Source organism: Staurois parvus, unplaced genomic scaffold (genome assembly GCF_062004578.1).
Source record: "Staurois parvus isolate SC_StPar_1 unplaced genomic scaffold, SC_StPar_1.0 ptg000670l, whole genome shotgun sequence".
Lineage (NCBI taxonomy): Eukaryota > Metazoa > Chordata > Amphibia > Anura > Ranidae > Staurois > Staurois parvus.
In genome coordinates this window covers 744256-756971 of record NW_028318466.1, presented here as the reverse complement: position 1 = coordinate 756971, position 12716 = coordinate 744256, and the positions used below count along the sequence as shown (strand labels likewise).

General features: G+C 35.3%; 1 protein-coding gene across 1 annotated transcript in view; it reads right to left on the bottom strand.

Annotated features, from left to right (window-relative positions):
- Nucleotides 1–2623: 2623 nt before the first annotated feature.
- The window catches only part of CPNE4 (copine 4), a 560705-nt gene continuing 550612 nt past the window's right edge, over nucleotides 2624–12716 (bottom strand). Inside the window, exon 16 of the mRNA XM_089652053.1 lies at nucleotides 2624–12059. Coding sequence (XP_089508179.1) covers nucleotides 11928–12059 — 132 coding nt within the window. The 3' untranslated portion in view covers nucleotides 2624–11927. The remainder of the gene's footprint in view (nucleotides 12060–12716) is intronic.

The window sequence follows — 12716 nt, the reverse complement described above, 5'->3', positions numbered from 1 at the left end:
CAGCTCCCTCCACAAATTTTCAATCGGATTAAGGTCTGGAGACTGGCTAGGCCACTCCAGGACCGTAATGTGCTTCTTCTTGAGCCACTCCTTTGTTGCCTTGACTGTGTGTTTTGGGTCATTGTCATGCTGGAACACCCATCCACAACCCATTTTCAATGCCCTGGCTGAGGGAAGAAGGTTCTCACGGTACATTGCCCTGTCCATCGTCCCTTTGATGCGGTGCAGTTGTCCTGTCCCATTAACAGAAAAACACCCCCAAAGCAGAATGTTTCCACCACCATGTTTGACAGTTGAGATGGTGTTCTTGGGGTCATAGGCAGCATTCCTCCTCCTCCAAACACGGCAAATTGAGTTGATGCCAAAGAGCTCGATTTTGGCCTCATCTAACCACAACACTTTCAACCAGTCCTCCTCTTCATCATTCAGATGTTCAGTGGCAAACTTTCCCTTTCTTGAGCAGAGGGACCTTGCGGGCTCCTTGTCGATGTAGTGTGTTACCAATTGTTTTTCTGGTGACTGTGGTCCCAGCTGCCTGGAGATCTTTGACAAGATCCTCACGTGTAGTTCTGGGATGATTCCTCACTGTTCTCATGATCATTGACACTCCACGAGGTGAGATCTTGCATGGTGCATCAGACCTAGGGAGACTGACCGTTGTTTTGTGTTTCTTCAATTTGCGAATGATTGCACCAACTGTTACCTTCTCACCAAGCTGCTTGGCGATAGTTTAGTAGACCAGTCCAGCCTTGTGTAGGTCTACAATCTTGTCCCTGACATCCTTGGACAGCTCTTTGGTCTTTTTCATGGTGATGAGTTTGGAATCTGATTGTTTGATTGCTCCTGTGGACAGGTGTTTTTTATACGGGTAACAAAATGTGATTAGACTGCTTCTAATCTCAGCTTGTTACCTGTATGAAAGACACCTGGTAGCCATAAATACTGCTGAATGATACCTATTTCCCTCATGAACATGCAAATCAGTGCATAATGTGTTAGACATGCATTTCTTTTGAATGTTTTGTTGCTATTCTGTCTCTCAGTGTTACAATACACCTACCATTCGATTTGTAGACTGATCATTTCTTTGTGAGTGGGCAAACATTCAAAATCAGCAGGGGATCAAATACTTATTTCCTTCACAGTACATGTATGGTGTGGTGAAGAGCACTATTGATATTTAGTGTCATTAGAAGCATATGAGTTGAGTTTGGTTTCACTTGTTTATGGTATTACTACACTAATTGATTATATTCACTTAATTCCTTTAGAGATGACCATTGGAGGAGAGCTATTCAAATGTCCTGCAAAGTGTCCCAGTGCTCTAACCATTGGGATTTACTCTAAGTGATTCATAGTTGGCACATAACATCATAGAAACTATGACAGTTTTCCTATGCAATTTTCCCTTCTTATTGCATTGCAAATCCATAACTTCTTATTGACATCTAGTATTTAAACTATATCTGGCACTTTCATGAATCCATTTTCTTCCCAAGTCACATGAAAGTAATAAAAAAACTAAAACCTTCAACAAAAAAATGCCACTTGGAAAGGATGATGGCCCTTAAAAATGATAAGGCTAAATTTTATCATGTTTGGAGAGGATGGATTGAAAACCCTTGATCTTATATCTAAAAGGCATTCATATTGACTCACTAGAAACTGATACTTATCATAATTTTCTTTTGTGTTCTCTTTGTGTGTTTATAACAATGTTTCTAGTATGATCTTTTCTCTCAAACCTGGATTACTGTACTTATAACAATCATCATTTGGCTACTGTAAAATGCAAAGGCTTGATAGAATATTACTATTTTCAAAACATCATGAACCTTTTTAAATAGCAATAAGGAAAAACTCATATTAGGAAAACTTACAGGTTGCAGGAAAGAAAATCACTTGATTCCTCCACCAACACAGTCAGTCCTTTCAACAGTGCTATTGCCATCAATCAAGTTCAGTACAACCAGCATGCCCATAGATGGATCGAATCTCAGTCGGTCCCTGCTGAACTGTCCAAGATTTGATCCATCTATGGCCAGTTTCTTCTACTCTGAAAGCTGTTATCTGAGATTTCACCTTCAGCAGATTAAAACAAGATTTTCAGATTATAGGGGTATTCAGCTCTATTATATCAAAATAAACAGAAATAGGGTCTTTATGGATGGGCTTTGGATTTGTGATATAGTATCAGTCTCTTATCAGACATCAACCTGCTTGAAGTGAAGAAAGTTAACAATTCCTAGTCCACGTTCCTAAGTTCCAAAAAATATAAAGCATACTTAGATAAAGTTTGTTGGGTTTTTTTTTCTCCTAAAGAACTTAATGTTGGAAGACTTCCCATTGCCATATGTTGTGATCACAGGTAAATATAAGAAGCAGATAGCTATGTAAAGCTCAACATGTGTCACCAACTGTGGGTCCACCTTAGATTCATGTCTGAAACATGAAATATCAAGACTCAGGGCCATCAGCCCAACATATGTTAGTAGTACTGGCCTAGGTAGCAAAAGCCCTCCTGCCCTCTACCCTGTCCTTCCCTGCAGAGGTAATCTAATTCATGCAAGTTTCGAGATTTATTAATGACCACAATCTAATTAAAGACACCACACCAAGAGAATAACAGGCGTTTAATTTATTCATAAAATCCAACAATGGAAAATTATTGTAAATCTTTGTCACAGTATTATATCACCCCCAAATTTTACAGTATCCTCAAATGTGCTTTAACAGCCACCCCAATGATATGGAGATCCCATACATAGTTATTCAGAAAAGAAATATAGAAAAGAAAAAAATAAAACAGTCAACATCTGCTTGAGACAAATACTCAAGCCAAAAATCACATAGTATTATAGAATTTTTAAATATATTCATACAACTCTTTTCTTTCATTATATAAGTTTTATTTACATGAAAAAAGCATAGGCAGTTCAATAACCTCACAAAAATATTCCATGCCAAAATTCATCAAGGAATTGTTTCATGCAAAACTGTAATTGGATCAAAGCCACGAAAAAGGATACAAATTTGTTGTTCACTGAACTTGACAACAGACTGCGATACATTCAAAGTAACCTACGTATTACCGTAATTAAGGACCCATAAACCTATCAGGACCAACTTAAATCCAGAAGAAATTGTAAACTTGCTGGTCCTGTTACTGGTCCAAACTAGTATCAAGGTGCAATTTAAGAGTCACTTTATACAGAAGTACCTTTATCGTATACCTCTCTTCTGTTTGGCAAACCAATGTGTTTGGCTAAAGGAGTAATTTATTCAATAGACACCATGCTAAACCATTGAAACAGTTTTATTTTTTGCATGCAGGGCTTTTGTCAAAATAGATTTTTGCTGGTTTTCTAATTGGCTTACAGGTCCATGAGAATGGATAAGGAACTGGTGGACCAAGCTGCTGTATGTATAATAAATACCATGTAAACTCCTCCCATTGTCTAATCCTTCAGTGTACAGTACATAAGTAACTAATGATTAGTGAAAGTTATTGAAGGTAGGGTTCACTCAATAATTGTGAGTAGGAATTGTGTAAGTGCAACATACCATGGATTTGGGCTATATATACTATATGTAATATTTGTTCACTATTTGGAGGTAATGTTTTAATAATTTAATCTAGAACTATTAATGTTGCATTGGGTTGAGGGTTATTAGAGCAACTGTCATGTGAAATTACTCTTGTACAGTGGTGAGGAGCTGCCACCAAGAAGCCTTTTGTTGAACCTTTCCCTTGGTGCCCACCCTTCCTTCCTATGTCTGCCAGATAGTAAATAAATTCTAATGACATTAAAGGGACATCTTCAAGTGCACAGATAAACTAAGCAAAGAGAGCAGCAGGGAGAAAAATGACAGAAGAACTTTCATGATGTTAACTCTTTTAAGCCAAGTTTCTTCCTGGATACTGGGAAACATTAGCTACCAAATGGGGTCTTTCGTTAAAGTGCCCATCGGTAAAGCTTGGGTGGACCTTGGTGAAGCTTACTATGCAAATACCAACTTTCTAAATATTTTTATGGGCATAACCTTACACATGACCTCTGCCCCCCATGTGACAGTGCTTGAGCATGGTGATAGGACACTAAGGCATCAAGCAGGTTCATGTGGAAGCAACATGCCTAGTAGCCTCATACCCTGGATGTTGAGTATTTCAGTAGGGCGCAGTAACATTTGGTTATTTGTACTCTCTAGAATTCAGGGGGATAAATTATTGTATTTGCCTCTGTCCTCTCAATATGCATTTATTATAATCTTGTATATAGGGATTATTTGCTTGCTTCACTTAAAGTCACAATTTCCTTCTTTTATGTAAAAACAGATCTGTCTGGTTCTTTTTTGGCCCTACAGATTTGAATGCCGGGTAATGCTAATAAAAAGCAACACACCATGGATCAGAACTACCTGACCAGACTTTTTTGTGGTTGGTGTGCACATTTGGATACATAACATATAAAGCCTTCTTGTAAGATTTTGGACATGGACATTGAAGATGTCGGCTTAAATAAGTCAAAGAAGTTGTAGGGAAAATGTTTAAAAAATGAATCTTAGAAGACTCCCAGGGTTTAACATTGTGGCAAGTAATTTGAATTTCACTCAGTTCATGTCATTTTATAATGAAAGTGTTTATAAACCCAGGACCCTGCATTCACTATATTTGGTCTCCCACAGTTGACAGAACATGGAAATGCAATTATTTTAGTAAATATAAACTGCTAAATAATTTTTCTCATCAGCAGTTAGAGCAGTCTTGTGACTTCTATCAGTGTCCAGCAGAGCACTGGTTACAGCTTGTAATAGGAGTTTTCATTCTGCACTAGGAGGATGCAGAACCCCTGACCTCTGTCTGGACAGTGCTGATTGGCCCTGTGTTGATCACATGCACTCTCTCAAAAAAAAAAAAACCTCTCTAGCAATACACACCAAACTGAGCATGTGCAGAGTGACTCCAGACTATATTTTTTATCAGGAGATAAGAAGGAGACACTTCAGAGGATTCACCCCTTAGGTTCTACAGTGAGTATAACATGCATGCTTTACTACATATACAGACTGATTTTACTGTTGTAGGTTTATTAACACTTTAACATAGTCCTTTACACCTGGCTATCATATCCCGTCAAGCCTTCTTCCAGCAATGATACAATGTAACATAGCCACAAGTGAGACAAGCTACGACAGCTTTGCAATCTATGTATATCAAAGAGACACACAGAGAGCAGCAGTGAACTCTAGGATTAGATGACATGTAGCCCCAGACAAAAAAAATGATTCTGTCAGGACTAAGAAACTATTTTAACTGTATACAAGAACTCTCTTATAGATGACATTACAAGACAAATTTTGCATTTAGAGTCTCATTATAAAATTCTGGCAAAAACATATGTATTTGTCAGTTGGATCTACACTGACCATGTTTCATCAAAACATTAAGCATATGTGACAATTGTTATTATGATTGTTCTTCACTGCCTTTTGTTTATCAGAGCATTTAATAGTCACTTGTGTTAGTCACTAGTGTACAATATACACATTAACCCCTGACAGCATCACTATTGTAATATTTTTTTTTCATCAAAAATAAAAAAAAAAGACTAAGGTGTCCATTTATGACACAGAGAATAGCTGCGATTCAGAAGATTTCAGCTATTCTCTGGTCATTCACAGTTTATGACACTCAGGAGATCAGCCCTTCACCGAAGATCTGTGTTCTCCCTCCAGATTCTCCAGCCCAGAGCTGGAGAATCGGTGGAACCGCAAACTAAGCAGCGATAATTTACCTCTGCTTAGTAAACTGATCTTTTACTGTAATCTTGTGAGATTATAGTAAAATCAGCCGTTTTCCAGCATTTGTAGACCGTTCTCCAGCGTTTGTAGACCGTTCTCCCTTCGTTCGGAGAACTGCTTCATAAACTGCATTCACAGGAGAACTGTGTTCTCTGAGAATGCCGGAGAACTGAGCAGGGATCATTTATCGCTGGTTCATAAACAGACACCTAAATCTATACTGAAATGAAAAAAAAAAACTGCCTTCAACAAAAAAATAAGGGAAATGAAAGTGAAACCCCACTTTTGCTGAGTAAAAAAATGTATTCTTCAATTATGCACTATTCAATGATTTAAGCAAACTTCATTATATATTTCTCCCTGCTTCTGTTCAGTGGACACTGAGGCTTACTCAAAAAACTAAAAAAACTGCAAGTGCAAATTGGAAAGGTTTGCCTGCTATAATCAAACAGTCAATCCCAATGTTGTAATATGAGAGAAACTGCTGGGAAATGAAACAAGCCAATCAAATAAGCAGACAATGAGATTTTTTATAGCGTTCTGTACACAAATAGTACATGGAACATCCCTTTGTTGTCATGGTAGCCATGGCTTCAAGAAGACAACATTTGATATTTTTTGGCAGTTATAGAACATCGTAGCTGGCTGCAGATTGAAACAGAAAGGTCATTTTTAATAATATTAAATTACAAAATTAAGCAGCAATTATATTTGTTCATATAAATCCATATTTAATTGAAGTGGTTACTTTCAAAAGATTATACTCTTTCAAGTATCTATCTGTTCAGTTGAGGAATCAACCTGAAGATAAAGTTATATTTATATTTTGAGCCATCATGCCAAAAATCTTGCAACACAAATTTTCTTTATTGATCTTTTGCCCTTTGTACACTACGTACTATTGTCATCTTCATCATCTTCAATGAAGAATAACCAGTCAGCTGCAATGGAAGGGCTTGATAGATCAAATTCAACAATGCTATTCTTTTGCTCTGGGACTGCTCATATGATTTTACGCAAATATTGCCTCTATCAAATTCTGCACAAAGCAAAATTTGTTTCAGGTAAAGGTATTTTCTAACCACTCTTACTTTGTAAGCCTAACCATTTCCATCACAAGCTTTTCTTCCTTTTTAAACCAAATAGGAATACGATCTACCTCTGTATAACTAAAAGTCCTTCCAGACTTTTATCCATTTTTGTTTTTCACCAGCTGGTCTTCTGCATAGTTCACCACATAAAATAACACTATGGTAAGCTTATTAAAAAACTGGAGCAGTTGAGTAGAAAGGCCTAAAATAGTGCAATATTAATAGCAAATATATAAAGCTAGCATGCTAAAGTAAATAAAGGAAGTACAAACGCACATAGCTGCATACAGATTTACATTAAAAGTAATCATAATCCTGTAGTTAGAGAAAGAAACGTCTTGTACCTTGTATATTCCTGATATACGGGGAAGCAGGAGGGTACTAGTTTCAAAATAATAAAAAGTGATTTCAATGATAATGTTTACCTCCATCTAGTGAACATGGGTCTAGCAGGAATAACTATTTATTGCTTATAGTAATTAGGGAGCTATTACTGCAGTTCAGGTGTCACAAATCCAAAAAGAAACTAACAAAAAGCATCCTAGGTGGTGTGGTCTCCTGCAGTTTATGTAATCAAGATAAGAAGAGCTTTGAAGGCTAATTCATAATTACCTTTTATTTATTTATTTTGGATAGAGTAGGGAACGGTTTATCCCCTTGGCCAGGTGTTTTTTGTCAGTGTACCACTGGGGAAATGTGCCTTTATTTTTTGTCTCAAATATGCAACAGGATGTTAGAAGAAATCCATCAAAGTGAGGGAATATCCATACACCAGTTCTGAAATGTTGAATTTCACCTTATTTACTTTCTCGGTAACAATAGTCACCAGCACAAAGGTGTGAACCTCTTAATGAGGACACAGACAGCAATTAAAACAAGGCAGAGGTTCTTACCCTTCCCTACTCTATCCAAAAAACGTTTTGCCTAGAGATACACTTTAATATGAATTTATGATATTAATAAACAAAATCACCAAAGTCGGTATGTTTACAATCTTTCCATTTTATCTGTTGCCTTTAGCACTATTCCTTGACTATAGATTAGCTATAAGCTTAGTCGTTGGTCATACATAGGGAGAAACACAGTGATGGCGATTTACTAAAGAAGAATGTTCATTTAGCCCTGATAGATTCTGTTTACTTTAATTATTCAGTCATGTAAAATCAAAATTCCTGTTTTCGTTTTATATTGCTGCACATTGGATATTCAACATAAAAAGAACATTCTCCACCTTGCAAAACCTACCCAATACCTTAAAGGTTACCAGCCTTTAGCTCCCCCCAAGGCTAATTATTGACAAGTGGTCTGAAGAACATAATAAAAATGCAGCTGACGTTCATAGTGACATAGTAAATTATTGGATTATTTTCCCCGTGCAGGTTTTTCCATTTTTCATCAATCAGCCCCGTATATATGTGCCTGCCAGTGTGCATATTCAGTCTGCTACCAAATCAATGTTTTGGTTTTAGCACATATTCTTTAGCATAATGCACCTATGAGTTTATGATGTAATATCCCATAGGAACCAGATTGCTTTATTAATTTTATTTATTCATTATATATTGCAGCTTACCAGTCCTTAGATATGGTGGCTACATTAGTTCTTTTTCTGGCTAGAAACATTTTCAGCAAATACAGAAAATATCTGTTGATCTTGCCAGAAAAACAATGTCTTTGTTACTTCCTGTGAACTTAAAAGAAACCCCAATAATCCTCATGTAAACTACAAGTCCCATCAATCCCCTATGTAATGAAGATACACAAAGGCAGACATGTCTGAAGTTTAGCTTGTGTGATGACCATGGCTGCCGCCATAAACACAGTGGAAAAGTGAGTGTAACCACGATGGTTCAGGAAGTGGGTGATTACCAATTGAAAATAAAAGGGGAAACAAAGTAAAAAGCAAATTTTGTTTAGCCACAACATCTGAGAACTAGTATACTGCAATATATGAATGTTTTGTTTTTGGGTCTAGATAGGAAGTATAGTCCTTTAAAATGTGTATTGGCTCTTGGTTTTGTAACAGATGAAAATGTACAGTACATATGATACAAAGAGCTAACAGAGTGTTAAAATTGAGGTTACAGATACAAATATCTTTTAATTTGATGTCTCTCTTTGCCATGGCTTCACTTTTATCTGAATGGTTTCTAAAAGGATCTATATTAGAAGCCAATCTGACCAACAAACAACGTAAGTGAATAGGTAACTATATTTTACAACCCATGATTTGCTTACCTTGCATTTTTCATTTAGGAATGTTGAAATAAAAAAGACCTAAACGTGTACAATTAATTTACCTTTCCATCATCTTATATGGAATTACCTATTTAATTGCTGGAAAAAGGTCAGAGGGCAAAAAGTCCATGACTTTGATTATAAATGTCAACAGGTTGCAGCTGTGTACATTGCAAGTAATGGCGACAGGAGAAATGACTCATAATTTAAAGGTAATGAGAGGTAACTGGATTTACTGATGCATTTCCATTTTCAATATTCTATTGAGCATGGCAGAAAAAATGAATTTACAATATAAACTTGTCTTTTGAAGTTCACTATAAAACAGCAGTAAACTAGAATTGACCTCTTCTGTGCTTTTTCTGTTTTGTCTTGTGCTAAAATTACATTTTAAATACAAACAGTATAATACAGATTGAATGTGCTACAATGTGCTTGGGTATCAAGAAAACTATATTTAATACAATCAGTAAAAGATCTACCAATGAAAGAACTATGACAGATAATTTGCAAGAATTGGCCTGGGGGCAGGACATAGAGCTGCTGCCTTCAGCCACTAATCAGATCATAATTTTCATTTTGTAGTGCAGATTAGGAAATCTGATTGGTTGAAATAAACAACACCTCCAGTTTCCTCCAATGTTTATGGTTTTGTATCTATAGATTTCCTTGCCATTCCAGTTCCACTGAAATAATTCACTCAAGGGTCTGACTTTATTATGAAAATTGATAACTAACACCTGTATTTCTTTTTGCCTGGTCTGGGTAGTTAAAGTTCACTCTTTGATATAGTTAATACAAATATTCACATAGGTAGTCTTGGCAACAGTATACCTGCTAAGAAGTATTATACCTTTACAGTCATTCAAGTGCCACTGGATTGGGCATCTGCAGAAATATATTTGGAATCTGTAGTAAACTTTAGAGATGGAGAAAAGCAAGTCCAGAAACATTCACCTAGTATAAAGTAAATGAAATGTGGAAATGATCACAATTATAGAAATATCACTTTAAACACAACCCAACAATCACCACAACTTGATTAACCCTAGTGCCCAGATCAAATTTAGCAGTGGAAGAGCTTTATAACCAATTTGCCTACTTACATCATTTTAAAATAGTTTTTAAAAGCATATATGGGTTTTATGTATTATAATAAACTGCTTTTATTTACTGTAAGATGTCAACTGACAAAATCTTAAAAAAGCACTGCACTCAATAACTTTTAGTAATACTTATAACATATTTAAACAATTTGTTTTTTATGCTGTTTGTATTTCACTTTTACAGCTGAAGGCTGTGAGGAGCAATTGCAGTTGAGACAAAGTGACAGTGACATCTGAAACAGACCCATATGATTACTATGATTAGCTGTCAGTGATAACAATATCTGAAACCAATCAGAGAGATTACCAATCATTAGTGTGAGACCAGTGCTGCCAGTGCATTTCCATACTAGAAGCCCACACTGCTGCAGGCTCTTAAACCTAAGGTGCTTTAATCTACAGAATGTGGGCAGAAATGAGTTAAGGATTGGTGTCTCAAAATTTATTTTATTCTGACAACTGTATAGAGTTTACACAAGTAACGAAAGTATTCAGTATATGGTTTCTTTACATAGCATAGTGTGTGGCAACCCAGGAAACCTATATGTGAAGCCACTAAACAGTAATAATTACTAATTATTGTTGTGTACTTGAAAGTAAAACAGTATTAGGATTTTCCATTTAATTTGTATTACTATTACAATTAAAGACAATAGTAACTTAAGATCTGAAAAAGTATGATTTCCACATAAAAGCAATGTAGGGCATCTTGACTGTTCTAATTCTGTTGGTTGGAACCGGTTTGGCCAAGTCTCAATTGCAGCTGTTCAAAGTGGAATAGCAGTTTTGGTCTGAAATTCCCTGATTCTATCATGTAGCCTCAAGAAATTCTCCCCTTCTCTCTCATATGACTGATTATATTGCCAGCTGAATATTTAACAAAATTTAATTATATATTAGAGATAAATACCTCTAAAAAGTAAATAAAGAGGGTATTTAACTGGGCATCCATATTTAACACAGTGCAATGTGTCTATTGGAATATGAGGTAATACATTTTTTTGTGGCATACATATATATAAAATGTTGACCTAGTAAATTGAGTTAATTTTTAGTATACAAAGCACTCCCAGCTTCTTGGTTTTTCTCTAACACACCAATGCCGATAAAAAATATCTAATATACTAATACAAATATTCACTGCCATTAATGTAGAATTCTGGACTTGCTGTTAGAAAGCTTAATTGAAAAACCATCTTTTTCTTTCATTTTAAGTTGGATACAAAATTTAAAGTAGGTCACTAATAGAGGTAATTTACTACATACTAAAAAAAATCAATATCATTTCTGACATGCCACATACCAAGTGCATGCACCTGCCATCGAAACAGAAAAAGAAACAGCATTTTTCTATTTTGTTCCCAGCAGATAAAACTACATTTACCATTACCTCTCATAACATATTTTAAAAGATTTTAAAGTGTAAATGTGATTAGAAATTTAGCAAAATTTGAACAAATATGTATAAAAAAACATTAACAGATAACCCTTTTTTCCAAGATGACATGCTGTAAATTTTTGTTCCCAAAAAAAGTCTTTAACAATACAACTGATATGCTGATTCAAGCTTTCAGCTATACATGCAAGAAGAAAATATAATGTTAGGTTAAAAATCACTAAAACGTGCTATATAGAATTATTATAATTATTATTGTTTTGAGACTTTTTTTTTAAAAGTTTGTGTAGAAGTTCAAGGTCCTAGTGTCCTGGAAGACTCATATTCTGAAGCACATTTTGGTTTGATCCCTTTGCCATTGTAATAGTCCACAACCTGGTTTGGAACTTCAGCCAGAACACTTTTTGCAAGGGCAGCTGGTGAGGCCTATGGAAAAAAAGTATATGAATAAATACATACATAAACGCAGTTTTCTTGCATTATTTGATCAGAATACACTTGATTCATGAGCTACAAAGGTTTGAAAAGTGGTTTTGCACTTTTTGTATTTGATTTTTGTATTTGTTAAAACCAGAGCTAAAACAAACATTTTTTTTTAGCCAGTTAAATAAAAAATGTTACGTATATCATGTAGTATTGTAACCACCCAGAAAGTGGAGCTTTAGGCTAATTTTCACATGATTTCCTGTATCTTTGACTCATGATCAAGGAAAACTGTGTTTTCCAGAGCTCAACAGTTCAAGATGAAATTTAATCATACAAATAACGTAAGTCAAAGGAGTGATAACTAAATAAAAGCAAAAATATTATTTGCGCTACCTCAAAGTCAATTAGTGGAAAATAAATAAATAATAAATAAAACCTAATTTTTGCAGCTGTACACTAAAATGTGCTCCCACAGCAATCCAAACATGTATATATCACAAAGTGTAGCACAAATATCACAAGTACTTACCAGCTGTATCTACCCCTATGAAACATGTATAATTATATAAAGCGTGTATATACATAAATAATCTCCAAATTTAAATATACCCAAAGAAAATTCATGGTATAATGTTTATACAAGTGCATATATATAGC